This window comes from Cryptotermes secundus, unplaced genomic scaffold (genome assembly GCF_002891405.2).
Source record: "Cryptotermes secundus unplaced genomic scaffold, Csec_1.0 scaffold2047, whole genome shotgun sequence".
NCBI classification, from domain to species: domain Eukaryota; kingdom Metazoa; phylum Arthropoda; class Insecta; order Blattodea; family Kalotermitidae; genus Cryptotermes; species Cryptotermes secundus.
The window spans coordinates 204434-232399 of record NW_019722978.1 but is presented as its reverse complement, the minus strand read 5'-3'; the positions used below and the strand labels follow the sequence as shown (position 1 = coordinate 232399).

Genomic DNA, 27966 nt, shown 5'->3' with positions numbered 1-27966 from the left:
ATAAACATGAACAGAACATAGAGTTTATGATCCTCACCTGCAATACTGTAGCCTTGATAGGCTGTGAGTAATGTTGCCAGCGAAAGAGCTGATTCATGCGGACACACAGGTTGGAAGCTGCTTGCTGAGCAACTTGCAGTTGGCAGTCACGCTGGCTTGATAGCTCATCCCCCCCATACTCATTAACGGTCTGCTTCCCTTTCAGTTGCAGGTTTTCATGAGGAATCAATCCGACCCCAGCGCACTGACAGTCCAACATTTCATGTGTAATGCAGGCACTGTCATGGTGAAAGGTAAACAGATCCTGAAATATACATCAAACTGGAATGGTTCATGTCTTCACTTCATCCACTTCACACTGGACTTCAAATACAAAGGGCCATCACCCAAATCCTCTTACAAAAGTGGCAACACTAAGTGATGTAAGGGTAAAGTGTTGAACTTCTATTCCAAAGGATCTGTGTTTGAGACCAGTGGTCTCCATTGTGGATTCTTCTGCCTACTTTTCCTGCCACAGCTGTCAAAGATAAATATCTATGAACATGAGGCATACTGGGCCCACAACATGATTTGGAGTCATCTTCTTTTTTAATTTGCTTAGTGGGGGGTGGAGTCCAACTGGGTCCACTCGGCACGGCGGCCACTGATTGGCCTATTGTAGCCTGCTCCGGGTGATTATGATGATGGAGAATTTGGTGGAATGAAGATTGTCGGGGGAAACCGAAGTACTCTGAGAAAACCTGCCCCAGCACCACTTTGTCCACCACAAATCCCACTTGACCAGACCCAGGATCAAACCTGGGCTGCCATGGTGGGAAGCCAGCTACTAACCGCTTGAGCTGTGGCGTGGCCTGGAGTCATTTTACCATAGGTCCCATTCCCAAGCAATCTCTCAACATCATCGTGGAGTCCAGAAGTGCAAGTTCTGTATAGTTGTAGGCTGCCTCATAAATCAACTAACAGGAAAATGTTATGCATATGCTGTATTTAAATCACCTGGACAGCATCCTTCACAATCATGCAATGTGTTTATTTTATTTTTGATCTGCTTATGTTATGACCATTTTTGGATGAAAAATTAAAACAAAAATTGATATCAGCTGATATTAATATATTATAAAATTCAGAGCATGGTACAATAGGCCAGAAGTGGCCACAGTGTAAGGGACTTAACCCCACCCCACTAACAATAAAAAAAATTCAGAACAAGCTGTTACTTAATGTACAAAACTTACTTCAAGAAAGTATAGAAAAAAGACAAGGGATGTACACCTTTGAATCTGCTTGAGATTTTGGCCTGTACTGCGGTATATTTCACTAGACTACCGAGGTTGCTAGCATATGTGATGACATGTTTGCTTTCTACCTGCACCTGGCATCAAGTTATGAGACAAGCTACAATTATGGGAAACATGGATAGTCAGGAGACCAACTGTGAAGGCACAAGAAACATAAAATCACTAAAATAAAGATCCAAATATCTGTATGACAAAACCTCATTTGTTTGAATGGGATGTACCACAGAATAGTTAGTGATAACCTGAACAAGGGAGATGACTGGAGACACTTCCTACACCTTACACAGTCTACAAAAATGTAATACACTACAGCAACTCAGAGGAAGATGTTATGAAACCTCTAGAAAAGGTGGACATATTGTACAGGCTCTTGTGAACATGATAATGAACCTTTGGACTGTATAAAATGTGAGGAATTTCTTGTCTGGCTGAGTGGCTATTGGGTTCTTGGGAAGGACCTTGCTCCATAAAAGTGGAAGTTACATTCCGTTCTGTAATACCTATAACAAGACAACNCATTTATCGTGCAGAGTGCAACAGGATGCTTAAATATAATATTATAACAAAACAATTTGGAATTATACTGGGACGGATACATAATTTTTGTGCAAGGCATAGTTCCAGGGAGATGTCAGAAGCACTGGTGTAAATATGACTAGTCTTGTTCTTCCAATAATTTTACTGCATAATATTTCTTGCCCCTTAGAAGATCGTGTACCTTGAGTTCTTCATTTGAGAGTCGGATTTTACTCTGGTTCTGGGGGTCCACTACTGCCCCACTTAGGCCTGTTTTGCTGATCTGTCGTTGGAAAATCTTCTCCTCAATAGAACCTGCTGTCAGAAGTCTGAAATATATATCATATGTTACATTATGTGCAATTATGGCTATTACTTTACTGGACTGCTGGAGAGAAAATGCCTACGGCACACCCGGTGCACTTGTTGACCAGAAAGAGTTAATAACATAAATCATTAATCAATAAACTGATTATAATAGTCACAATAATTTACATAATACAATTCTGTATTTAAGCATCCTGTTGCAAGTCATATTAAAATGTCCATGTATAACACAGTCTGTCAATAACGCAACAAATTGTTCCTTTTTCTTTCACTTACGCTTTAACACAACATGTTTCGGCCTTNATGACTTTAAAAATAGGAATTTTTTAACAGCAGACCTAAATTTTTTAATCTCATGAGCTTGTTCTTTTATATTAGGTGGAAGTTTATTAAAAATTTTAATTCCAAAATAATATGTTCCCTTTTGAAAGACAGTTAAGTTACATGAGGGATGATGGAGGTTATTACTATGTCTTGTGTTGATTGTATGAATCTCAGAATTAGATAAAAATAGATCTTTGTTTTTGACCACAAATAACAAAATGGAAAAAACGTACTGTGAGTAAAGGGGCAGAATCTTTAATCTCTTAAACAACTCCCTACAAGAATCTCTACTTCTAGAATTGATGATTACTCTTATTACCCTCTTCTGTAGTCTAAAGATATGGATGCAGAGGGGTGAATTACCCCAGAAAATCAGGCCATATGTCATAATAGAATGAAAATATGAAAAATATACTAATCTGATTGATTCTAAAGACATATAGGGTTCAATAGCCCTAACTGCATAGAAAGCTGAACCCAGTTTGGACATGAGCCAGTCAATGTGTCCTTTCCATGATAGGGTATTATTAATCATCAAACCTAGGAACTTAATATCAACGGTTGTAGCAATCTGACTGTTACTATAAATGATAGGTATGTCCATTGTAATACTATTCTTGGCTGAGAAATGCATAAAGTACGTTTTATTGAGATTCAATGTCAGTAAGTTAGCCTTAAACCATTCATTTATATTTTTCAATATTAAATTTAGTTCATTTTCATACTCAATACGATTAGAGTTCTTAACAATAATACTGGTATCATCCGCGAAGAGAATAGTTATTGATTTACTCTTTATAATATTTGGCAGATCATTAATGTATATCAAAAACAATAAGGGACCTAAGATTGATCCCTGGGGAACACCACTGACAATCCTACTCCAACTTGAATGAGTGCACTTCTTATTAGTTACAACTCTTTGATGTCTACCATGAAGGTAGGATTCCAGTAACGCATTAGCTTTTCCTACTATTCCATAAAATTTCAATTTAGATAATGGATTAGATAATTAGATTAGATAATTTAGATTAATGGAATAATAATGTATAAAGTATGAATTTTCATATCACAAAGAAGTTAAAGTTTTTACTCTAAGTTCAGCTAAGTCCCAGGTCAGAGGTCAGAGATGAAACTCCAACCAAGGAGCAAACTGTAGTGACAGAATTANAAATCGAGTTTGAGAAGTGTTTCGATGATTGGAAGAAGCGCTGGCGTAAGTGCATAATATCGAATGGGGACTATTTTGAAGGCGACAACATTAATGTAGACGAATGAATAAATATTTTTTCCAAAATACGGAAATTCCCGTCATTTTTTGAACACACCTCGTATATCAAGGGGTTGTGATAATTGAGTTTGGAGCATTAGTGGAGAAAATCAAAGTATTCAAAGAAAAATCTGTCCTGGTGTCACTTTGATATCCATATGAACTGCTGAGATTGAGCTGAGGCTTCTGTGGTAGTTAGCCTGCATTTAACCACTTCACCTATGACATGCTCAATAGCAAATGTTACCATACCTAAAGGAAGCATTGGGAAAATGTCTCAAAGATGAAGTGTTTTGCACTGTTGCAGTAACAGGCTATTAGATACGAGGAAGAAACAATTTTGGTATTTCTGACAAGGAGACTAATTTCAGGTACAGAGTGGAATGGTGTGTGATACATACTTACCTGTAAATATATACAGATCTTATCTGACCATCTCTCCATATGCGAGACATAGCCTGCAAGTCTGTGGCTGGATTCCAGTCTGAATCATACAGGACCAAATGAGAAGCACCTGTCAGATTCAGCCCAACACCGCCAGCTCTTGCACTCAACAGGAATACAACTACGGAGATAATAAGGAACATTTCAGGTTATGAAACATTTTTGGTTCCTGTTGAGTTGCTATCTAAGCATACATACTAATTCATATCTGGTAATGGAACAAAGAACACCAAGAAATGAACTTGAGACAGTTTGATCTCCATGAAATATGAGGTTGTCTATGAAGAACATGTCTTCTAGCATGTGCCAGTGTGTATTGTGATGGAAGCTTGTGGACTTTTGGGAGGAACATGCTTCCTCCATCTTCAGGGTAGAAGAGCAAGCCCATTCCTCTGTAACATCAGTAAGCATCAGTCAGACTACACTGTGTCAAATCCCAAAAGATAGTGTTCTTCATTTGATCTGGTTCACATGCTCATAATGTATTTCCATATAACCCATTTTATATTTTTCTCCTGTCACTCTCTCAGGAGTTGGCATAGCTCAGTTGGTATAGTGACTGGCTACGGACTGGATATGGGAGTTCAATTTTAAACAGGGGCAAGAGATTTTTCTCCACTCCACAGTCTCCATCCCTTTTTGATGGGTACTGGGGGTTCTTTCCTCAGGGGTAAAGTGAAGCTGACTATTCCACTCCATCTAGTGCTAAAGTCTAGGATAGTGGAGCTATATTTCAGCTCTCTCATATGTCTTCATGGTGTGGTAAGGTAAAGGTAAAGTTGTCCCTGTGCTTAAATAGTTAAGCACTATGCCACGAAGGCATATGGGAGAGTAGAGGTATAGCCCCACCTTTTTTCACCTCAGCACTAGATGGCGAATGTTCAGGTTCATGCCCCTGCTGTTTTACCCCCAGGGAAAGAGCCCCTTGTATGGCATGGTGCTGCACAGGGACAACTTTATTTTAATCACTTTCTCAGTCATACAAGTACCTGGTTTCTGACAGATGCAGCTCTTGTTATCAGATATTATGGTGTAGTGGTCCATTCATTCATTCATTATTAGAGGGGGTGGGTTTCCCCATGCACTTAGACCAGTTATTGGTCCATTGTGCGACTCCCTTTGATTTCTACTGTCCCCATACCCTACCGGTACTGGTGCTTTGCTATCAGCTCCACTTTGCCAGCGAGGTCAGTCCGCTTCTGGCATGTGGTACCTGATGCTTCAGCCCCACTTTGCCAGCGAGGTCAGTCCGCTTCTGGCATGTAGTACCTGATGCTTCCCCCATCTACCAGAGGCACTGGAAACTACTTGTGCGGGATACATTTTGCCTAATTTAGCTCAGAGGTCTCCTAGAGACATGAGGATCTTTTACGTGCCGTAAATCTACGACACGGGACACACGGCTTAAAGTCCCTCCCGGAGGACTTGTTCCCTGAATTTTTCCTTAAAAGTTCCACGACCTCCGCCAGGTTTGAACCAGCGTACCTTGAGTCATGAGGTGGGAACGTTACCTCTAGACTACGGAGGCTGCTATGGTATAGTGGTTAGTACTCTTGCTGCATATTCGGGATGTTCTGGATTTGAATCCTGACCCACTGACTGTCTATGCTGACTAAAAATGTGTGGGAATATTACTACTGAAATAGTTTATGAAATCCTTTGCACTCTGGAAATGTAACGAAGATACTCACCAAATTAATAAGATTCATGTTATAGACATTTTATTAATTTTATTGAAAGTATAAAAATGCTAAAAAAAAAGCTCTAGCAGATGGTAGGAGATCTTACAAACCAGAGGATTAGAAAAAAATTTGGAAACTTACAATGATCTGAATGCTGTCTGTTGAACATCCTGACAATCTGCATACGCTGTGTGCTTGGGGTTGAGCCATCCAACCGGCAGAACTTATATTGCTTTTGTTCACACATGTTTGCTAGCATGTCCAGAGTCTGGAAAAGGAAGTATCATATTTATGAGAACAGCCAAGGGAATTTCATTATGCCGGGCACATAGTTCAAATGGGATAGAGCTGTGACAAAACTCCACATTTTCCTCTGCTCTCAGTGTCCAATGTGTTGTCTGTCCATGTCTCATCCCTTCTTTTCTCATCTAAGTGCACTTCGACTTTTCCACAGGTCTTTTTCCCTTCTGGTTTCAATTCCATTTGCCATTTTGAGTGAGCAATGGCCAAATCATTCAAATCCATTTCTTTCTAAATCCCCCTGTAATCTCTTGACTTTTACTCTACCTGTGTATAGTAGGAGACAAGTACCACTTTCTTCTTTGTATGATTCAGTTCTTGAAGTAAACACATCACCACATCTAGCTTTCCCGATTGTTGTGGCAAGATGGCATCATTTTGTACTGGATAATTCTGCACCAGGTGGTAACTAATGTCCTCCTGCACAAGACCATTACAAAAAAGAGTGACATTTTGTATGTACACAGCTGCAGTTTTTGACTGTGCTGCATTATGAAGAATTTAAGATCTGAAGCTTTCACAGTGGCTAAAGTTGATAAGATCTTCTTGGGCTATCAGCTGCATCAGTCGGTAAAAATTACTGACGTTTCAGGGACCATCTCCATCTCCAACACCATGGTCTGACCATTAGGCCCTGAGGATGGTGACGGAAACTTTGATAATTTTTAATCACCTGACACAGCTGATAGCTTGAGAAGACTATCAATTATGATGGATGCTCAGAAAATGACAGGATTGACTAAGTCAGCCCAGATATGCGTTTCCTTGAAGCTGTAACCCATTATGCAAATTCAATTCATCATGCATGTCACAAAAGAAACTGACTTCCTTACTCTCTAACCAGCCAAGTGCCAAGTCAGGGATGAAACTCCAAACTTAGAAGTCAGGTCAGCCTGGTCAGGGCTATCACACATCTCAGAGGGTAGTGATGGAGCAATGATGAATAATCAGCAGGAGAAAACTGAAGGCACTTGGAGAGAAATCTGCTTGAGTCCCACTATGCCCACCATGTATCTCATGTGAAGTAAGGCAGGACTGAAGCTGAGGCTCCACAGTGAGAAGCCAGTGCCTAACCACCTGAGTTATGGCAATGCCCTATACATGCCATACCCTTGTCAGTTCATGTGGAAGGCTCACAACAGTGCTGGATATACCACATTACTTCGAAAATAAGACGCCCCAAAATTTAAGATGCATCTGGTTTTTGAATGTGGGTTTGGGGGGGATTAGAAAGATGTACAATCCTCACATTTAAGACACTTCAATTTTTCAATGGAGAAAGAAATGTGTAAAATATGCGTTTTATATTCGAAGTAATACTGTGCTTGTCAGCTGCAATAACTGCTGTAATAATGTGTAATAAATATGAATGAATACAAGGCAAAACTTCAGTAATATTGTGAAGTTTGCTCAATTCTGTGCAATAAATTTGAATAATGTGAAGGGTGGTCTGAAGCGGCCTCTGTAGTCTAGGGGTAACGTTCCCACCTCATGACTCAAGGTAAGCGGGTTCAAACCCGGCGGAGGTCGTGGAATTTTTAAGGGCGGAAAAATTCAGGGAACAAGTCCTCCGGGAGGGACTTTAAGCCGTGGGTTCCATGTCGTAGATTTACGGCACGTAAAAGAACCTCATGCCTCTAGGAGGCCTCTGAGCTAAATTAGGCCAAAAAGTTTCCTGCCCAAATAGTTTCCAATGCCTCCGATAGATGGGGAAGTATTAGGTACCACTGCCAGAGGAGGGACGACCTTGCTGACAGAAAGGGACTAACTATTAGATACCACTGCCAAGTAGAGGGTAGAAACCTCGCTGGCAGAAAGGGGCTGATAGCAAGCACCAGTATCGGTAGGGGATGGAGACGGTAGAAATTAAAAAGGGGGATGTACAATAGACTATCAGTCACGGTGCATGGGTAAACCCACCCCCTCAATACTGAATCACAGAAAGGGTGGTCTGAAAGAAACAGTGCTGGCCACAGTTGGCCCGGAATTTGTTTTGCTGTAAACATGATGTTACCATGTCTCATTAAGTGTTCAGTTCAATATGTATATATCACACTTCCATTAATTATGAAATGAAATAGTATTTGGCTTTAATATATCATAAAATGCCCACTTTTTTTCCTTTTTGTGCTTCTCCAAAAATTAGCTTCCTGTTATATTTACATATTATCAAACTATATATAAAAACATGCCAGATTTTCTGTAATTTTTACTACATTGGCAGTTGTTTACTGTATTTAGAAACTATTCAATACATTGTGTACTGTCAACATGTAATAACATTTCTTCCTTCAGTTTGCCTTTTCAGAATCATAATGCATATTACTTGTATATTCATGGGTGAATTAATTGTTGGAAATTACAGTACCACCTCAGACATAATATAGAACTCTATTATATGGCACTTTGTACAGTGGAGAGAAAGGAGAATCTGTAATTCGATATAATGTAGGCTGAATGAGATGGGATGTGTGGTATACTTGAGCTATGGAGAAGTGTGTGGGAGGGAGCAGTTGTTGTAATTTTAAAGACAAAGTAAACTTCCCATTATCTGGAAAGTATGGGGAATTTTGGTCTGCCAGTTGCATGAGAAAAACTTTTACACAAACCAAATACAGAGCCAAAACAGTGTTTCTGCTTTAGTCGTGCATGGCAGCATTCTTAGGTGACACAGAGGATGGAGGAGTGAAGATTTTGGATACATGTACCGTAACATAATCATAAATTCAACTATTGTACAAGACTGTAATCTTGAGAACTGTGAGGAATGAAGGAAGTCTGAACCATTAAGGGTGCAGCAACTACTATCTCAGCCAAAGCATTCATACTCTACAGTGGCTGTGCAAGCTCCATGTCACTGTCTTCATCAGGCACAACATTATTGTACTCAGTGTCAGTTTCACTGCTGACATGATGCTGTGCACTACAGAGATACAAACACAATTGCTTTACTTCATTTGAGCATTTACAAATTGTATAAGGTCTGCCATTACTTTTACTACTAAAATTAACTTATTTGTTATATTGTATAGGTTTATCAGTATTTTATTACAAATGTGTATGCTATTGGATGATAACTGTAATTCTTAGTTGTGACTGTAACTAGAACACTCTCCACATCCGCATGAGAATGTATTCTCAACAGGATTTATGGAAGGTGAATAAATGAAATGAGCACTACACAAATACTCTAGTAGCCAATATGATCTGAACTGATGCTATGCACAGTAAGTAGGTCTGTTTTAGCTCTTTCCCCCTTGATGGCCCCTTACTCCCTCACCCGACAAGTGTCAAGATTAGAGTCTCTACCAGTAGACTGTACTGTAATGGCACCCGCATGGGGAGAAGATGACAGGTAGCAGTGCTAGTGGTGGATGGGAGAACTACCACATGGCAGGTGAATGTATGAGCATTGCAAGTTTTGTTTTGAATAACTTTCTAAAAATATAACATTTTCTTTGAAATTTTTGCTGGATGGATGAGAGTTCTGGGTATTTTGAACTGGATAACCACATGGTTACTCTACTATATTGGTATTTGCACTAACCAGAGGTCTAACACTTCCTGAGAAGTTCAGGTTCGGGCCATGGTTTACCTGTCTGACTTCTCACTGTATGCTTAATCCATCCACATCCATACCCATGTTAGGTAGCCTGCCCTACGAAGAGTAATTATAAATGATAACTGATATGCTAGATCTATAAATTACTAAAACATACTTTTAGTGGTCTCTATATGGCACCTTCAGCTGACGCAATTTACAGAACCATACAGTATCACAATATAACACATAGATGACAGCAGGGCCACTTCAAGTGACAACATTACGCTTGAAAGTATGCTTGCATTGACCAAAGCCTGTACATGTTAAGAGGCATGCTTCATATTAATCTGTATTTAGTATGTCTCTGTACCTCTCCTGGCAATTGCTGTGACCGACGAGGTTTAACCAATGATGGATGATTGCAGATTTTTTTGAGCGCAGTGATTACTCCAAGGTGAGCTACTTCCTCTGGCCCTGACTCACAGCCTCGACTCTCCCAATAGTCAACTGCTGCTTTGTACATTGCTTGCTGCATAACATGACACCATAAGATGTAACTCAGACACTCAGTTGCCAACATAAAATTTTTAGTAAATCTTTTTGAAAGAGAGATTAAAGGGACTATTTTATGTTTAGGTTATCAAAGTCAGTTTTTATTACAGGCACTAAACATGTAACTACCTGTCTATCTAATTCAGTAACCAGCCAACAAACAATGTATGTAATTTGTAAGTTCTGAGGTTTTCACGGCGATGACTATGAAGAAAGTCGTCTTCTGGATTTTGGCACTGTGTATTCTTCGTTTTGGCCGACGTTTCGGAGGAACATATCGCCTCCATCACCTGCACTGAAGATGGAGGCGATATGTTCCTCCGAAACGTCGGCCAAAACGAAGAATACACAGTGCCAAAATCCAGAAGACGACTTTCTTCATAGTCATCGCCGTGAAAACCTCAGAACTTACAAATTACATACATTGTTTGTTGGCTGGTTACTGAATTAGATAGACAGGTAGTTACATGTTTAGTGCCTGTAATAAAAACTGACTTTGATAACCTAAACATAAAATAGTCCCTTTAATCTCTCTTTCAAAAAGATTTACTAAAAATTTTATGTTGGCAACTGAGTGTCTGAGTTACATCTTATGGTGTCATGTTATGCAGCAAGCAATGTACAAAGCAGCAGTTGACTATTGGGAGAGTCGAGGCTGTGAGTCAGGGCCAGAGGAAGTAGCTCACCTTGGAGTAATCACTGCGCTCAAAAAAATCTGCAATCATCCATCATTGGTTAAACCTCGTCGGTCACAGCAATTGCCAGGAGAGGTACAGAGACATACTAAATACAGATTAATATGAAGCATGCCTCTTAACATGTACAGGCTTTGGTCAATGCAAGCATACTTTCAAGCGTAATGTTGTCACTTGAAGTGGCCCTGCTGTCATCTATGTGTTATATTGTGATACTGTATGGTTCTGTAAATTGCGTCAGCTGAAGGTGCCATATAGAGACCACTAAAAGTATGTTTTAGTAATTTATAGATCTAGCATATCAGTTATCATTTATAATTACTCTTCGTAGGGCAGGCTACCTAACATGGGTATGGATGTGGATGGATTAAGCATACAGTGAGAAGTCAGACAGGTAAACCATGGCCCGAACCTGAACTTCTCAGGAAGTGTTAGACCTCTGGTTAGTGCAAATACCAATATAGTAGAGTAACCATGTGGTTATCCAGTTCAAAATACCCAGAACTCTCATCCATCCAGCAAAAATTTCAAAGAAAATGTTATATTTTTAGAAAGTTATTCAAAACAAAACTTGCAATGCTCATACATTCACCTGCCATGTGGTAGTTCTCCCATCCACCACTAGCACTGCTACCTGTCATCTTCTCCCCATGCGGGTGCCATTACAGTACAGTCTACTGGTAGAGACTCTAATCTTGACACTTGTCGGGTGAGGGAGTAAGGGGCCATCAAGGGGGAAAGAGCTAAAACAGACCTACTTACTGTGCATAGCATCAGTTCAGATCATATTGGCTACTAGAGTATTTGTGTAGTGCTCATTTCATTTATTCACCTTCCATAAATCCTGTTGAGAATACATTCTCATGCGGATGTGGAGAGTGTTCTAGTTACAGTCACAACTAAGAATTACAGTTATCATCCAATAGCATACACATTTGTAATAAAATACTGATAAACCTATACAATATAACAAATAAGTTAATTTTAGTAGTAAAAGTAATGGCAGACCTTATACAATTTGTAAATGCTCAAATGAAGTAAAGCAATTGTGTTTGTATCTCTGTAGTGCACAGCATCATGTCAGCAGTGAAACTGACACTGAGTACAATAATGTTGTGCCTGATGAAGACAGTGACATGGAGCTTGCACAGCCACTGTAGAGTATGAATGCTTTGGCTGAGATAGTAGTTGCTGCACCCTTAATGGTTCAGACTTCCTTCATTCCTCACAGTTCTCAAGATTACAGTCTTGTACAATAGTTGAATTTATGATTATGTTACGGTACATGTATCCAAAATCTTCACTCCTCCATCCTCTGTGTCACCTAAGAATGCTGCCATGCACGACTAAAGCAGAAACACTGTTTTGGCTCTGTATTTGGTTTGTGTAAAAGTTTTTCTCATGCAACTGGCAGACCAAAATTCCCCATACTTTCCAGATAATGGGAAGTTTACTTTGTCTTTAAAATTACAACAACTGCTCCCTCCCACACACTTCTCCATAGCTCAAGTATACCACACATCCCATCTCATTCAGCCTACATTATATCGAATTACAGATTCTCCTTTCTCTCCACTGTACAAAGTGCCATATAATAGAGTTCTATATTATGTCTGAGGTGGTACTGTAATTTCCAACAATTAATTCACCCATGAATATACAAGTAATATGCATTATGATTCTGAAAAGGCAAACTGAAGGAAGAAATGTTATTACATGTTGACAGTACACAATGTATTGAATAGTTTCTAAATACAGTAAACAACTGCCAATGTAGTAAAAATTACAGAAAATCTGGCATGTTTTTATATATAGTTTGATAATATGTAAATATAACAGGAAGCTAATTTTTGGAGAAGCACAAAAAGGAAAAAAAGTGGGCATTTTATGATATATTAAAGCCAAATACTATTTCATTTCATAATTAATGGAAGTGTGATATATACATATTGAACTGAACACTTAATGAGACATGGTAACATCATGTTTACAGCAAAACAAATTCCAGGCCAACTGTGGCCAGCACTGTTTCTTTCAGACCACCCTTTCTGTGATTCAGTATTGAGGGGGTGGGTTTACCCATGCACCGTGACTGATAGTCTATTGTACATCCCCCTTTTTAATTTCTACCGTCTCCATCCCCTACCGATACTGGTGCTTGCTATCAGCCCCTTTCTGCCAGCGAGGTTTCTACCCTCTACNGCCACTCCCCTCCGCGGTGACGTCACCGAGGGATATCGCGGTCGCTAGGCAACGCGAATCAACAGCGGCGACGTTACGATGGTAACAACGGTGACCTCCGCTAGCGTTACATAGCAACACAGCGTGGCTAGCAACAAGGGTGCCTATTACGTGGCCGTTTTCCCGTATTGTCCGATCGAGGCTACATAGGGAGCAGCGAAGGCTATTCACAGTCAGTTCTAGTGTGGCTACCGCAGAGTTGTACTGAGTCAGTCAGCGAGTCCTGGACCTATCGTCGAGTTAGCCAGCAACCAGTCAGTTGTATTGTGGCATTTGGAGTGTACTAATTGTGATACTGCAGGTAGCAGTAATCGTCAGATTGTAATTTGGGTGATTGTATGAGCGAATGTGAAATAAAACTCGCTACATCAAATACAACGAGAAGTTATTTGTCGCGATATACGCCCGATACGCGACAATATATATTCACAAGGCAAAGTTAAGATCTGTAGTCTCTTAAATAGATCTCTACGGGAATTATGGGATTTGACACCCATCATGATTTCTTTTGCAATGTAAATACTGTGACGAGCTATCTTACGTCCATCGCCGCGCAATGGCTACAATGGAAATTGTGGAGATCCCACAGCAACAAATCATAGCTACGAATTGCTGTTGAGTAACAACAGATGAGACAAAACTCATTACCAGTGTATAAAGAGCATTTCCGAAGCAACGGATTGCCGAACACATGAGATCGAACCTTGGGAATGGTGTCTCGTATCCGGTCTGCAGAACACCTACATAAGGTGTAAGAGCGACAGAGCTACACCAACACAGAGCTAATTAGCCTTCATACAACATGGTTGGAACCTAGTTGAGACGTCGCAGAAGTCACATGATACCACAGTTGATAATAACTGTATGGTGTATAAGTGTGAGTGTCCAATAAAGATTCGCTGAACCTGACACACATGTGAAGTTGTCGCGTGACACACCCAACATGTGACAACTAACTTCACGTGGGTCTCTGATTCAGGGAATCTTTATTGGACACTCACACTTATACAGTCAGATGAATTACCCCAGAAAATTATTCCATACTTCATTAAAGAGTGAAAATAAGCAAATAGATTGATTTGAGAGTGTCAATGTTACTAATGTGTAACATGAATCTAACTGCATAACATGCTCTACTTAGCTTTGGAATCAACTGATCAATATGGTTTTTCCAGTTTAAATGATTATCAATTTGCAAGCCAAGGAATTTTGTGTTTACTCCCTCTTCTATATATTTATCATTATATCCTATGTTTAATGGATACTGTGGTGAGTTTTTTGTTATAAATTTTATTACATTTGTTTTTTCTAGGTTCAGGGAGAAGCTTGTTTGTAGAAAACCATTTATTCATTTGTGAAAGAATCTTGCTTGATAACATGCAGAAATCATCTAAATTTTTACCATAAATTATAACACTAGTGTCATCTGCAAATATTATAGGTATTGCTGAGGTCCTTAGTGTAGGAGGGAGGTTGTTTATATAAATTATGAAAAGCAAAGGCCCCAAAATTGACCCCTGTGGAACGCCATGTTTTATTATTCCTCAGTTTGAGTAGGTATTTTGGATTGAATTTGATGATTTTATTTCAGTCTTTTGTTTTCTGTTAGGTAGGATCTGAACCAACTTAACATTGTTCCTTGAATGCCAAAGAAATGTAATTTAGTTAATAAAATTTCATGATTTACACAGTCAAACGCCTTTATTAAGTCACAGAATATTCCACCAACATGCATTTTTTGATTAATAGATTTCAGCACACTGTCTGTTACCTTAAGGGCTACATTTTCAATGGAAATTCCTTTCCTAAAGCCAAACTATTCTGGGACTAGTATTATGTTACTCCGAAAATAATGGCTTAACCTATTGTGCATAACTTTTTCAAGTACTTTAGAGAAAGTAGTTAGCAGTGAAATTGGCCTGTAGTTTGACATACTAGTCTTGTCCCCTTTTTTATATAGTGGTCTTACTACTGAAATCTTAAGACAATCAGGAAAGATTCCTGTGGATAGTGAGTGATTACAGATGTGAGTTAATGGGCTACTGATTACAGATGCACAAACTTTTAAATTTTTACTTATTATTCCATCATAACCTGAAGAGTTTTTTGTTTCAAGGGAATGTATTATACTTTTTAATTCAGTTTCAGTGGATGGAATGGTTTTAATACCAGGGAATTTTCTAGGAAATGTCTCTCTTAAAAATCAAATTACATTATCTCCCACTTCCTGATGCAAGTTTAGATTTTCTGTAATTGTTAGAAGAAAGTACTGAAGGCATCTGCAATTTCTCCTGGGTCCTCAACTTTTTCATCATTTATAAGGAGAGATGGTATCTGTTCAGTCAGATGTGATTTTCCTGTTTCAGGTTTTATTATATTCCAGATTGTTTTTATCTGATTATTCGATGTTGCTATAAGTCTAGTGTAATGCTGCCTTTTAGACTTTTTTATAACTCTACTCAGGATTTTGCAGTACCTTATGTAGTATGCTCTCATGTAGGGATTATTACTGCTCCTGCTGTCTACATACAGATGCCTTTTATGTTTACAAGATATTTTTATTCCTTCTGTAATCCAGTGGTTTTTTATTCTACTTACACTTTTATTCTGCATAGGAAAACTGGCTTCAAAGATATATACAAAAATATATAAAAAGGAGTTAAACTTATAATTTGTATCCTTAATTTTGAAAACAGGTTCCCACGTTTCATTTTCTAATAGAGGTTGAAATTGAGCAATGGTTTCACTATTTATTTTTCTGGTTCTCTGTTTCAAGGGTGTTGAATTTACTTCTGCAATAATATTATTTACTGTAAGAAATTGAGCATCATGGTCAGAGAGGCCGTTGACTAAGGAGATGTACAAGAAGAGCTTAATCTTCCATTATCTATGAAGATATTATCAATGGCTGTGCTCGAGGAATTTTGAACTCTTGCTGCAAAATTCACTGTGAGTGACAGATTGTATGTCCTTATTAAAGAGTTTACTTGTTTTTTCTGACTGCTTTCATTTAAATAGTTTATGTTTATGTCTTCACAGATTATAAACTCAGACTTTGGATCGTACAGATATTTTAAAGTTGCATCTAGTCTCCTTAGAAATTAATTAACCTCTCCTGAAGTGGCTCTGTACAGGCTTAATATAATTAGGTGAGATGTTTTAGTTACTAGATGTATTGCACAGATTTCAAAGTCTTGCTCCTTACAGTGATGAGAAATATAAATTTTGCTGAAATGTAGATCTGTCTTAACAAAAATACACACTCCTCCCCTCTGTAGGCTCTTTCAGCAAAAACTTGAGCCTAACAGGTAACCATTCATTGAGAGCAGCAATTCCTGTTCAACCATGTGATGTTCAATTAAACATAATATGAGAATTTATGTTGTCTATTTCAAAAGAGTGTAGTAATTCATCACTTTTGCTTCTCAAGCCTCTGATATTTTGGTGAAAGATATTTATTGAATTTAATGTTTCTGCATTTTGTCTGTGAATTTCCAAGACTGCTGGACTGCATTTAATGTATGTTAGGCATCTTGGTACTTTTGAATTTAATCTAAAAAAGGAGACACCCTAGCATTGGTTATAACAGGAATACCGCTTATACCCGACGCATGACCATCAACAACCCATTCAGCAATAAGCTGCGTGAGCCTCTTCTTGCCTCAAGAGCTCAGGTGCAGGCCATGCGTTGTGTAATCTTCCCTTGCAATTGATGATGTGTCAATGACACCAATGTGAGACATGTCACGACCCATCAGGCCCTGATCAAGCCTTAGATTCATGCTCCTGACCCTCCCATTCATCCATGGCTTGTCATGCCTCTCAAAGAGGCTGACAAATCCCACATTGGTGTTTGATGTCCTCTCTGCAATGTAGTTGAGTTCATTTTCAATTGAATAATGATAGTTTCTAACCAGGCTGTTTCCTGGCCCTCCCACTGTAATATGATCTTGCTTGGTAAGGCCTTTACCAAGCTTCCCTATATCCTCAACAACCTTTGCAATAGGAGCATTTGGTTTGAAAATGCTACATATGGAAAATTTAGTTCCCCAGATTTTCTTGAAGCATGGGGCCAATTTCCCTACCATGACTACTTCCCAGTAATAAAATGTTTCTTTTATTTTTATTTTTCTCTGTCTTCATTGTGATAGATTTTAGTTCCCTGCCTTTATGCTTCAACAAAACTGGGGTGGGGACATGGATATCCGCAGTTTCATTTTATCAGGAGAATTTCAATCAAGTAAAAGAAGTGGGTACAAAACTTGAAGATGAGTATGCATGTGTCTGTGAAGCAAAAGTGGTGTTTGGATGTGATACTGTTGTCAAGATGTGAATTTTATCCATGCACATTTTTCTACAGTTTCAAAAGCCATTGAGAGCTTAGCATCTCGTGGTGCACTCCTTCACGACTCACTTGAACTCGTTCAGAAAGCAATTTGTTCACTGAATTTTGCACTAGGCGAAATTGGAGACAAGATTAAAAGCAAGTTAGAAATGGTGTTGATGGACAACAGACGCAGTTTGTCTCCAGAAAACACTGAAGACTTCCAGTTGCCTATTGTGATGCTACTTTCTGCAGTGAATGATATATGTAAATAGGTGAGTCTGAATAAAGTGACCTCTTTCTTAAGTGCATATTGTTTTATTCTTGGTGCATATTTTCCTGCTTCTTAGCACATATTTTAAGTGTTTTTAGCGCATAAAGATCCGGGCCCTAGTAATTACAACGACTGACTTTTTGGACATGAAATCCAATGTCCTATTTTTATTTAAACAAGTTTCTGAGATTGGACTTCATCCTCAGGTAAAAGCCCACTCAGTTGAGCCCAACTGATAGAGCTATTCCCTATCTCCAGACAAAAGAACCAACAAAAGACAGGATATATAAATCAAACACAACATAAACCACCAGTAGGCATTCAGACAATTTTAAAATGTCAAGTGTGTGAAAACTAAATATTGTTTTAAATAAAAATAGGATTATGGGTACAAAAGATAAAGCTATCCCTGTAACAGGCCGTGAAGGCCCATAGGGTTGTGTGACATCGAGCCTCCCATATTTTTCTAGACAGTTGGTTCACAGATGGCGGTGAGGTTATCTGCATTAGGTGCCAGCCACTCTTTATCCCCCCGGAAGATTCCTGGTACTCATTTCTGCCAGAGGCTGAGTCGATCCCAGGGACATAGTGCAGCTGTAAGGATTAGGTCAATTGAAAGATCTAATGGCCTCATCAGGAATTGAAACCATGACCTTCCAGCTTGTAGCATAATATCCAAAAAGTCAATATTGTATTACTATACCACTGTCATGAACTTTTAGATCTTATATATGTAATTAACAGTCCAAGTAAGTGTGTTGCATTAGAACCAAAGATTCAACACTGGTAACACCACAGTCCACTATTAGGAAAGAATGTGATCCAATTCAGTGCAGTTTGTATCCTCACAATAAATTTTCCTACTATCCACTACTTTCCCCCACTGACTGACATCAGTATTAATTTGAATATTTGCTAAGCATAAGAGTATTTGATAATTCTGACCTGGAGTGGTGTGCTGTGACAGAAGACAACCATTTCATGTCTGGTAGGCAAATATTTATCAATTATTTCTTGAGTGCGCCGCAGGATGAACCAACTGGTGCAGTGGTTGAGTTCCGTTGCTCTCTGTTCACCCAGATTTATTACATCTTTATCAGCAGATGGCTGTCTCGATGCCAGTATAGGTTCTTCAAAATATTTTCGAAATTCTTGAAACCAAAGAGTAGTATCTTACTTGTTATCAGAAAATGGATCCACTGCTCTTTATAAACATTTCAGAGGTACTTCAATGTTCTCTCCAGAAAAAAAAATTAAATTCAGGAGTCTTTTATATACCACATATATGCTGAGACAAGATTCTTTCCACCAATCTGAACAAGTTCAGGGAAGAACTAATCGCATACTTTCCTCTGACCACAGTGGGGGGGAACACACACACACAGAACAAGGTGAGCCACCTAACAAAAATTAAGGGGAATAGATAGACAAGAAAGTAATCTCATAAGCCACATAACCCTTGAAAATTAGTGGGGGATACATAGACAGAGGAACAGATATCGACGGATACTCTGATGTAGTGGTGGGGCTTGTGTGGTCATGTGATTCTCAGAGCTATGGCAGCAGTAGGAGGGTCTTTCATGTTGGAGAGGTCAAGGTGATGATCCAGGGAAAAAGGGATACCCTGGGCCTACAGGTTGGGGGTTGAGGGTTGAGCGTGGAGGTTAATTGCTGACAAGCTTTTAACGATTCCAGCAGCATGAAAAAAAAAAATGGATACAAAAGTCACAGGATTGGGACCAATGGCGAGCAATCATAAAAGAAGCCAAGGTTCACCATGGACTGCAGTACCCACAGAAAAAGAAGGAAAAAAGAACTTCATTGTGATGAAAATCTGTGTCACCAGCAGTACAAGGCACTCAATGTCTAGTGCTGCTATGAACAGCACAGGTTTCATGCTGGTCAAACTACTGAACATATGTGAGCACAAAGTGAACACTAAATAAAACAGTGTTATTGAACAGTGTCACACATGCATTGCATGTATTTTGTTTCAGAACTAAGGAACATATCATGTAACGATTTGTGGATGTGAACTCCCTTCAGATGGGCCTTAATACCTATTATGTGTTCCATATGAAACAACCATAGAATACATTTTGGATATGAGGTTCTCACACAATGACTGAAGAAGAAGTCATGTCTTCTGGGTTCTAATGCTATGTCATTCAAAGAGTCTCAGCTTGCTGCTTGCTTGGCTTATTCTTTGACCTTGAAGATGAAGGTTGTATGTTCCTCTGAAAGAGCAGGATTTCTCTGAACTATTTAGTGTTACAACGCAGAAGATCATGCTCTTCTCAGTATAGAATACTGTGGTGTATAGACCTGTTGCTAAGCAGTAACTCTGTAAATAATGGCTGTTCCTAAGTAACATGTGCAACATACATGCAAGCAGCAACCCATTTCTAAGCAATGGCTCATTAAACACGTTCCTGCGGAAACAAACATGTGCTCAAAACAGAAGGTGTTTTCTGTTGAGTCTACTCCAAAGCTATATAGCTCGGACCCCAGGCTGGCTGAGTGCAGTTCAGTTGAGTGAAGTGAAGTAGATGTTTGGTCAGTGAGAGAGATCAGTTGAGGGTTGGCAGATGAGCTGAGCTCTGCAAGGAAGGCTGACAAAAGATGGCGATCCAGTTCAATCGAGAGCTAAAAGTGCGCCTGTGAAAAAAAAGAGTTCAGTTGTGGGATATCTGCCAGACAGTAATGACATGAGTGCGGGAAGCTGAGCATATCCACTGTTAGAAGACATTGCTAGGGAACAGCTGTTGAAGACACGGCAGACTGGAAAAAGGCTTAGCAGGTGCTGTGGTGATTTGTAGAGTGTGGAGATTAGTGATAGCACTGTAATTGCTTGTAGTTCAGAGTGGTGTATACAAATACAAATGTGTCAATAAATCCGATATCAAATCCATGCCCCATCTACAGTAACACACCCCTCCAGATAATGATTTCAAAGGGATTATCAGACTCCTGTCAACATTCAAACCTTCGTCATGTAGCTTCTATCATCCCTTTGCTGACTGAGACATGAATCATCCTGCAGTAAACAGTCCTAATTAATGTAAGAGTTGAGGTTTTCACAGCAGTGACTATGAAGAATGCCGTCTTCTGGGATGTGGCGCCATGTAGATATTTTGTTAACTGATGTTTCAGAGGAACATATCACGACAGCATTCTTCACAGTCCTAATTAATATTCCCTTGCTCAGGTGTCTTGTATGCAACATCACAAAAGAACACATACCTGTGTTTGAACCAAGCACACCAGGATTTGTGAAGTTGACAAGGGCATAGAATTCTTGTAGATCATTCTGTATAGGGGTTCCTGTCAGAAGAATTCTTCGTTTGCAATCCAACTGATATAGTAACTGGAAATGTCAAGATAAATGACAGGATAATTATGTTGTACATGCTTATTAATTTGATAATGGATAATTAAAAACCCTCTAGAGTTCAAGATAATTATCAATAACGGTATGAAAATATACACACAAACTTTAATTGTTCAAGTAAAGAGGTTGGTCTAGAAGTAAACACAGAGAAAATTAAGTATATGTTACTGTCTCTTCACCAAAATGCAGGGCAAAATCATGAGATAAAGATAGGAAACAGACGTTTTGAAAATGTGGCACAGTTCGGATATTTGGGAACAACGATAATAGATCAAAATCTGATTCAGGAGGAAATTAAGAGGTGACTGAACTCGGGTAATGCTTGCTACCATTCAGTCCAGAACCTTCTGTCTTCTTGTCTGTTGTCCAAAAACATAAAAATTAGAATATACAAAACTATAATTTTGCCTGTGGTTCTGTATGAGTGTGAAACTTGGTCTCTGACATTAAGGGAGGAACATAGACTGAGGGTGTTTGAGAGCAGGGTGTAGGAGGGGTGTGTTGTGCTCTCAAAGATCCTGAGGAAGGCAGAAACTGAAGGATGTGGGAAGATGGAAGGCAGCAATAAAGAGAAGGATTTACATTGGCATTAAAACACATCGCACACTTAATGCATTTGTCTTTTCTACTTACTGCATAGGTTCTGATTGTGGTGTTCTTCAGCCTGTGACCTTCATCACAGATGAGGAGATCAAAATGAATCTGAGAGATGTCATCATAATAACGAACAAACATTTCATATGAAATTAACATAATTGGTATTTGAGGCAAATGTTTGTAATCGCTTGGTCTGTTTTTCTGAAACAGGATAAAAACTATAATTATATAAAGCATCCTTTGCACTCCAGGTGTAAAAATGTAGCTTATTCTATGAGTTATTGGACAGTGGTTAAGTACCAACAGGTTTAATTACTCTGTAACTGCCACATGTGATAATTTTTCCCATACATCAGAAATAAATGCCAGATATAATAGCTTAAATTTGTAAGTAACAATACACTTAGTTTCATAACTTTACATTGGTTAAGGCCATAAAATATTGGATAAACTGTCAGTGGAACTTAAGAAAGATAAGTAAAACAAATGTGATTAAAACATGGCAATCACAGCCAATTAACTCCATAGTACTAAGACTTCTTTGACCAGGTGATACTCATTTAGTTGGTTGAGATAATAACTGCCATTATGCAACAAGAAACCCCCCACTGGTATCTCTACTCTGTCATAATGGTGGGGCTTGCATGAACCTGATGAACCTGATGATGTATTGCAAGATCTTAAAATTTTAAAAGTAGCAGCTTGGTGGAAGAGGGCACCAGACAGAGATAGTCAGAAAGCTGTTATCAAGGGGGCCAAGGCTCACAAAGGGCTATAGCACCAGATAAGAGGATCAGATGTAACAAGAAAGTTAATAATCATGTTCATAAAAGCCCAACAGTGAACCCTATCCTGAGTCAGTCCACCACAGAATGTATTCACACCTGACTGAACTATGAACCCGTTTAATACCTTCTTATCTACATCTAGGTTATCCAAATGGACTATTCTGACAAGGCTCATGTGTGCTACATACCCATAACATAATATTCTACTCAACACAAAGGATTCTGAAAGTTCAGAGCATGTGAGTAGAAAGATACTAATTATTTTTATATCCCCAGAAGTTTGAATTCCTCTCATGATTAAGTACACTTTGATGTAATTACAACAACGAAAAACAGTCAAGNTGAAGATGGAGGCGATACGTTCCTCCGAAACGTCGGTTAACACCGCATATACACGGTGCCAAATCCCAGAAGACTGCTTTCTTCATAGTCACCGCCGTGAAAGCCTCAAATCTTACAGTCAAGGTATCACCTGATCGACTACAAATGTCTGTACACGTTCTTGGCCAAGCCAACGAAGAAATTCATTCTGCCAGTTTTCCACAAGGCTGCTGGGTGTCACTATAAGAATCCGATGCAGTACTGGCTGGCCACCATATGGACCTTGTTTCAGTAACATCCTAGTAACATCATCACATTTAATAATCATAATAATTAACATAGAACTGTTTTCTTTATTCATTACATCATTTCTGAAAATATCTTTATTAACAGATAAAATGATATATACTTTCAAATCATCATCATATGTGAGCGAAGCAATGACCACATTGCGGACTGATGGAAGGTACAGTTATCACTGTGCTTAACAGCCACCATGCCACGAGATGTATGGGGAGTGGAGGTATAGTTCCACACATTCTTAACTGTGGCACTAGACGGAAATGTGTGGTCAGATTCATGCTCTGACTATTTACCTCTTGGGACCCCTCCCCCTCTGTATCTATTAGATAGTATGCTGGGTAGTCCCCACCAGGAATCAAACCCTGATTCCTCAGCCTTCCAGTCTATAGCTTTGTCTCTATACTGACTCAGTCAGTTTGGCTATGCATGGAAGACTGACAAGAGAAGATTAGTATTAGCTGAAATATGTTCATAGTTTCTCATTGGAAGGAAAGCACCAGGTTTCATACCCAGAATACCAGAAATTTAAATGAGGAAAACAACTTAGTGTTCTTACGTAATTACCAATCTAAGTAACTACTTAACCATCTGTACATGAGTAACCAAATACTTTAAAAAAATATTTTCTTACTGGGTCTTACCACACTACAGCAATGCATTGCAGAGTCTTTCCAAGACCCATCTCATCAGCCAAGATGGCACCATAATTTTCTGATTTCCTCATGCCCAATATGCATTCATACATGAACACAATGCCCAGTCTCTGATGTGGACGCAGTACACGAGCGATGCAATTGTCCACATTCACATCAACCACAGGGAGATGAGCAGGATTGTACTTCCACTGCCCCAACACAAAGCAGACATTTACTTACTTCTTGCATGTGGCAATAATATTTAAGTCACTACTGTCATTCAATTTTGACCTCCTTTACAAAGATAAAAGGCAATGTCATCCCTCTGCTTAAGTAATTAAGGACCATGCCATGAAGATGTGTGGAGGAGTGGAGGTACAGCTGTACCATTCCTTACCTCAGCACTAGATGGAGGTGAATGGCAGTCAGCTTCACAACCCTGTTGCTTTACCCCAGATACCTAGAGTAATGGGCTCAGTGGGCCTCACACCCGGTCTGGATGCTATGAAGAGGAGGAAAACCTCTTGCCCCTATTGGGAATCTAACCCATTCCTTGGCCATCCAGTCCATAGCCCATCACTATACCAACTATTTTTATCTCATATACCCTAATCAAGTATTTCAGACTCATGAAATTTCTTAACACATTCCCACCTGGGCAACTCGGTGCCTGCCTGTAGCAGCAGTGCACACTGCAATCCATATTTTGTGAACATTACATGTAATTTACCTCGCAGGTAATGTCTGAATTTTAAGCAGTCACTTTGGAACATATCTAGTACAAAGAAAGCAGTCTTCTGGGATTTGGCACCGTGTATATATATATATACATGGTGCCAAATCCCAGAAGACTGCTTTCTTCATAGTCACCGCCGTGAAAGCCTCAAATCTTACATATCTAGTACAGTTTGAGAGTGTGGTATCTTGTGAAACACTCTCCTTTATATATAGACCTGCTCATTCAGCTGCCACAACTTCAGTAACCAACAGTCTTGTACAGAGCTGCAATCAGTTTAGTTTCTAAGTTAAGGTAGCGAAGGTCAGTAACATGTGCAATGTCTGCACTCATTTATTTGTTATGATGCCTCACACACCAGCTTCCTATAGGACCATCACTTACTGATATTTATAAAAGACTAAATTAACTACAAACTGAAGTGAACGGAGTTCATGAAGGTAGGCCTAGGCCCACTGGGGCTGTAGTGCCAAGGGGGGGGGGGAACAAACAAACAAACTACAAACTTTTGAATCTGGTGCAACACAAAAAGAAATTTTCTCTACTCCTACAGTATAGTGAAATAGCCACAAAGTGAGGAAACTTCCTGCTCACTGAGATTGTCCTATGGACAAAAGTAATTCACAGTGTCAAGTCCTTATCAATTTTTAAAGCCTGCTGAATTGTAAGGTGTAATGGGTCAGTCAGCAAAGTAATAAGATACAAAATGGATATTTCTGATTCAATCCTGGCAGAGTCACTGTGTTACATATCAACACTCAGTAACACAAAAGTTCTTACATGACAGTGAGGGGATGATTAGTGAATAATGAACTGGACTGGATGTGGGAAGAAGTTGTGGCCTAATTTGAAGTACTATCCTGGTATCTGACTGGAGGGACTGAGGAAAACTATGAAGAATTTCAAACTCTATTGTCCCCGGACTGAGATATTAACTAAGGTCCTTCCAAATATAATTCTTGATCATTACTCATTCAACTGTGACATCTGGCCGAAGGTCTCATCCATGAAGAGTATTTCCCAGATATAAAGATGGCCAGGGAGTGAAGCTGACAGCTCATCTCAAAACTAATGTTGTAATAAATATTTGTGTGTACATAACCTCTTGGTGTGGTGCTCAGGTGCAGGAATTGCTTTAATTCTTCACATAAAAATGTTCTGGTAACAGAAATTGAAAATAACTTATTTCCACTAATTATGATATGGAAATTAAAATTAGGCATGAAATATTCCAATTACATTACAATTTCTTGTAAATTGTAAAACACCTATGGACAGCATCCTTAATAAACCATTAAATCACAAAATGAACTCCCACATTATGCCTTCATTTTACCAGTTTTTGTACAATGGAGCATAAAAATGAGTGGTAAGTCTGGAGGGATGTGGAAGGAATGAGCTGTGACCTACTGTAAATTACTATCCCAGCACTAACACGTGGACAGCACAGGTTTTAATCGAATATATGCCTGCTATTTTCACTGTTCTTTATTGCACAAAAGAAATGTATGAACAAGATTAAGTATATAACAGATTACACAAATGTGACAAATGGATTACTGCTGCACCTGATGTTCATGTGTGGGTGGAGGCATGATTAAAGGCTTCTCTGGACCTTTGCGTTTCTGAACAGAGAACAGGGCTGGTTGTGATGAAGTCTTCCTTGGTTTCTTCAACACTGGAATTGAAGCATTAGCTGTGGAGTCTGGCAATCTTTTGCTGCCAATGTTGGCACAGTTATCACTCTGTGCATCATGAGCATCACTTGAATCTGCTACATCAATAATCTGCAAAAGAATTATACTACTAATAACAAATGCATGAATACTTATTTCATCACATAACTTATAGCATCAAATAATAGACATGAACTGACTTTTCAATGTGAAATGAAATTGTCACGTGTTGGTGTATAATGCAACAAATAATTTCACGCGGTATTTGATATAGCGAATTTTATTTCACATTCGCTCTTACAATCACACAAATTACAATCTGACAATTACTGTCATCGGCAGGATCACAAATACTGGACTGCAAATGCTAGACTACAACTGAAGGTTGACTGCCTGGCTAACTCGTAACTATCTCGTAAACTGCTGACTGGAGAACTGTCTTTGGCCGCTGATACACTTTAACTAACTCGTCCACTGCTGTGTAGTTCCCTTATACAGTCGCAGTGCCCGCCTGTTATGCAATGGGTATCGCTGTTGCCTGTTACCCGTGTCACAGCTGCGTTGCGTGTTACATCACCATGGGGAGAGGAGGGGTCCTCCGTTAAGCAACATGTCACAATATATATATCTCCATATATAGTAAAAGCCCTGTTTAATGTTTCTCCTGAGAGCAGTGTGGATTTAAAAACTACACGAAAATCTTAAATGGCGGTCACTTAATGCTGTGATTATTGACTTTGACTGTTGAAATTGAACATTAAATGAGGATAACCCCTGTTTAACGTTTTTTTGGTAGACTACTAGGATCCAAAAACTAAACTAGAACGTTAAATTGAGGAACACTAAATTTGATGTTCTACTGTACTTGGAATACTCCATTTACATCTGTGAAATATAAGAAATCAGATTTAAGAAGCCATCTCACAAATTAAATGAGTGATGCTTGTATTTATTTTAAAGAAACATATGAGCAAAGAACTGAAGAACATCCTAAAAATATGCAGTAAAAAATTAAAGTTATTCCTGCAAACAGTCCGTGGAAGCCCATAGGGTTGTAAGCCTTATGCACCAGCCGCCCTTTACCTCCAGGAAGATTACTGGTACTCATTACATGACACTGCATTGCATTCCATGGATCCAAATTTAGTCAAAATGACTGTAGGATGTCGAATATGTCATATAAATACAAAACATATGTATAGACCCAATGGAGTTCTCAAACAAGAGAAACCAAGAATACACAGTGACCACACACAAGGCTATTTAAAGATACATGTTATTTTCTAGACAATAGGTATTCATCAACAGAGTAGAATGAATGTGTATTTAAGTATAGTTTCAGTGCTATTTTAAATTGTGCCTTTTCATTCATAAGACCTTTGAGATCAGATGGCAGGTTATTAAAAATGTTGATCCCAGCATAGTATGCACTTTTCTGAAAGCATGAGAGGTTAGCAGTTGGTTTATGAAGAGTGTTTGTCTCTTATGTTAACATTGTGTACATCTGCATGTGTCTGAAAATGTTCTTTGTTATTTGTAACGAAGTTTATTAATGAATATATATATATTCACAAGGCAAAGTTAAGATCTGTAGTCTCTTAACCCTTTGACGTTGTCATTTAAATTCCGCGGCCGCGGCTCCTGCGGTAATATATTCAGCCGGCCATTTAAATTTTGCTCGAAAATGATTTATTCATCATTGTTCTTAAATTTTATGAGATAGGAACA

The 27966-nt window shown here is 38.9% G+C and overlaps 1 protein-coding gene across 4 annotated transcripts in view; it reads right to left on the bottom strand.

Annotated features, from left to right (window-relative positions):
* The window catches only part of LOC111861557 (DNA repair and recombination protein RAD54B), a 47718-nt gene that overhangs the window by 3567 nt on the left and 16185 nt on the right, over window positions 1-27966 (bottom strand). For 3 of the 4 annotated variants that reach the window (XM_033750367.1, XM_023846218.2, XM_023846219.2), the window contains 12 exons: window positions 26131-26349; window positions 23833-24035; window positions 23040-23187; window positions 21816-21980; window positions 21035-21158; window positions 18737-18942; window positions 10076-10234; window positions 6429-6581; window positions 6003-6129; window positions 4141-4300; window positions 2017-2143; window positions 38-304 (listed from right to left, as the gene is read on the bottom strand). In XM_033750367.1, the coding sequence (XP_033606258.1) occupies window positions 38-304; window positions 2017-2143; window positions 4141-4300; window positions 6003-6129; window positions 6429-6581; window positions 10076-10234; window positions 18737-18942; window positions 21035-21158; window positions 21816-21980; window positions 23040-23187; window positions 23833-24035; window positions 26131-26349 (2058 nt within the window). The remainder of the gene's footprint in view (window positions 1-37; window positions 305-2016; window positions 2144-4140; window positions 4301-6002; window positions 6130-6428; window positions 6582-10075; window positions 10235-18736; window positions 18943-21034; window positions 21159-21815; window positions 21981-23039; window positions 23188-23832; window positions 24036-26130; window positions 26350-27966) is intronic. The other variant, XM_033750368.1, reaches the window with a different exon arrangement.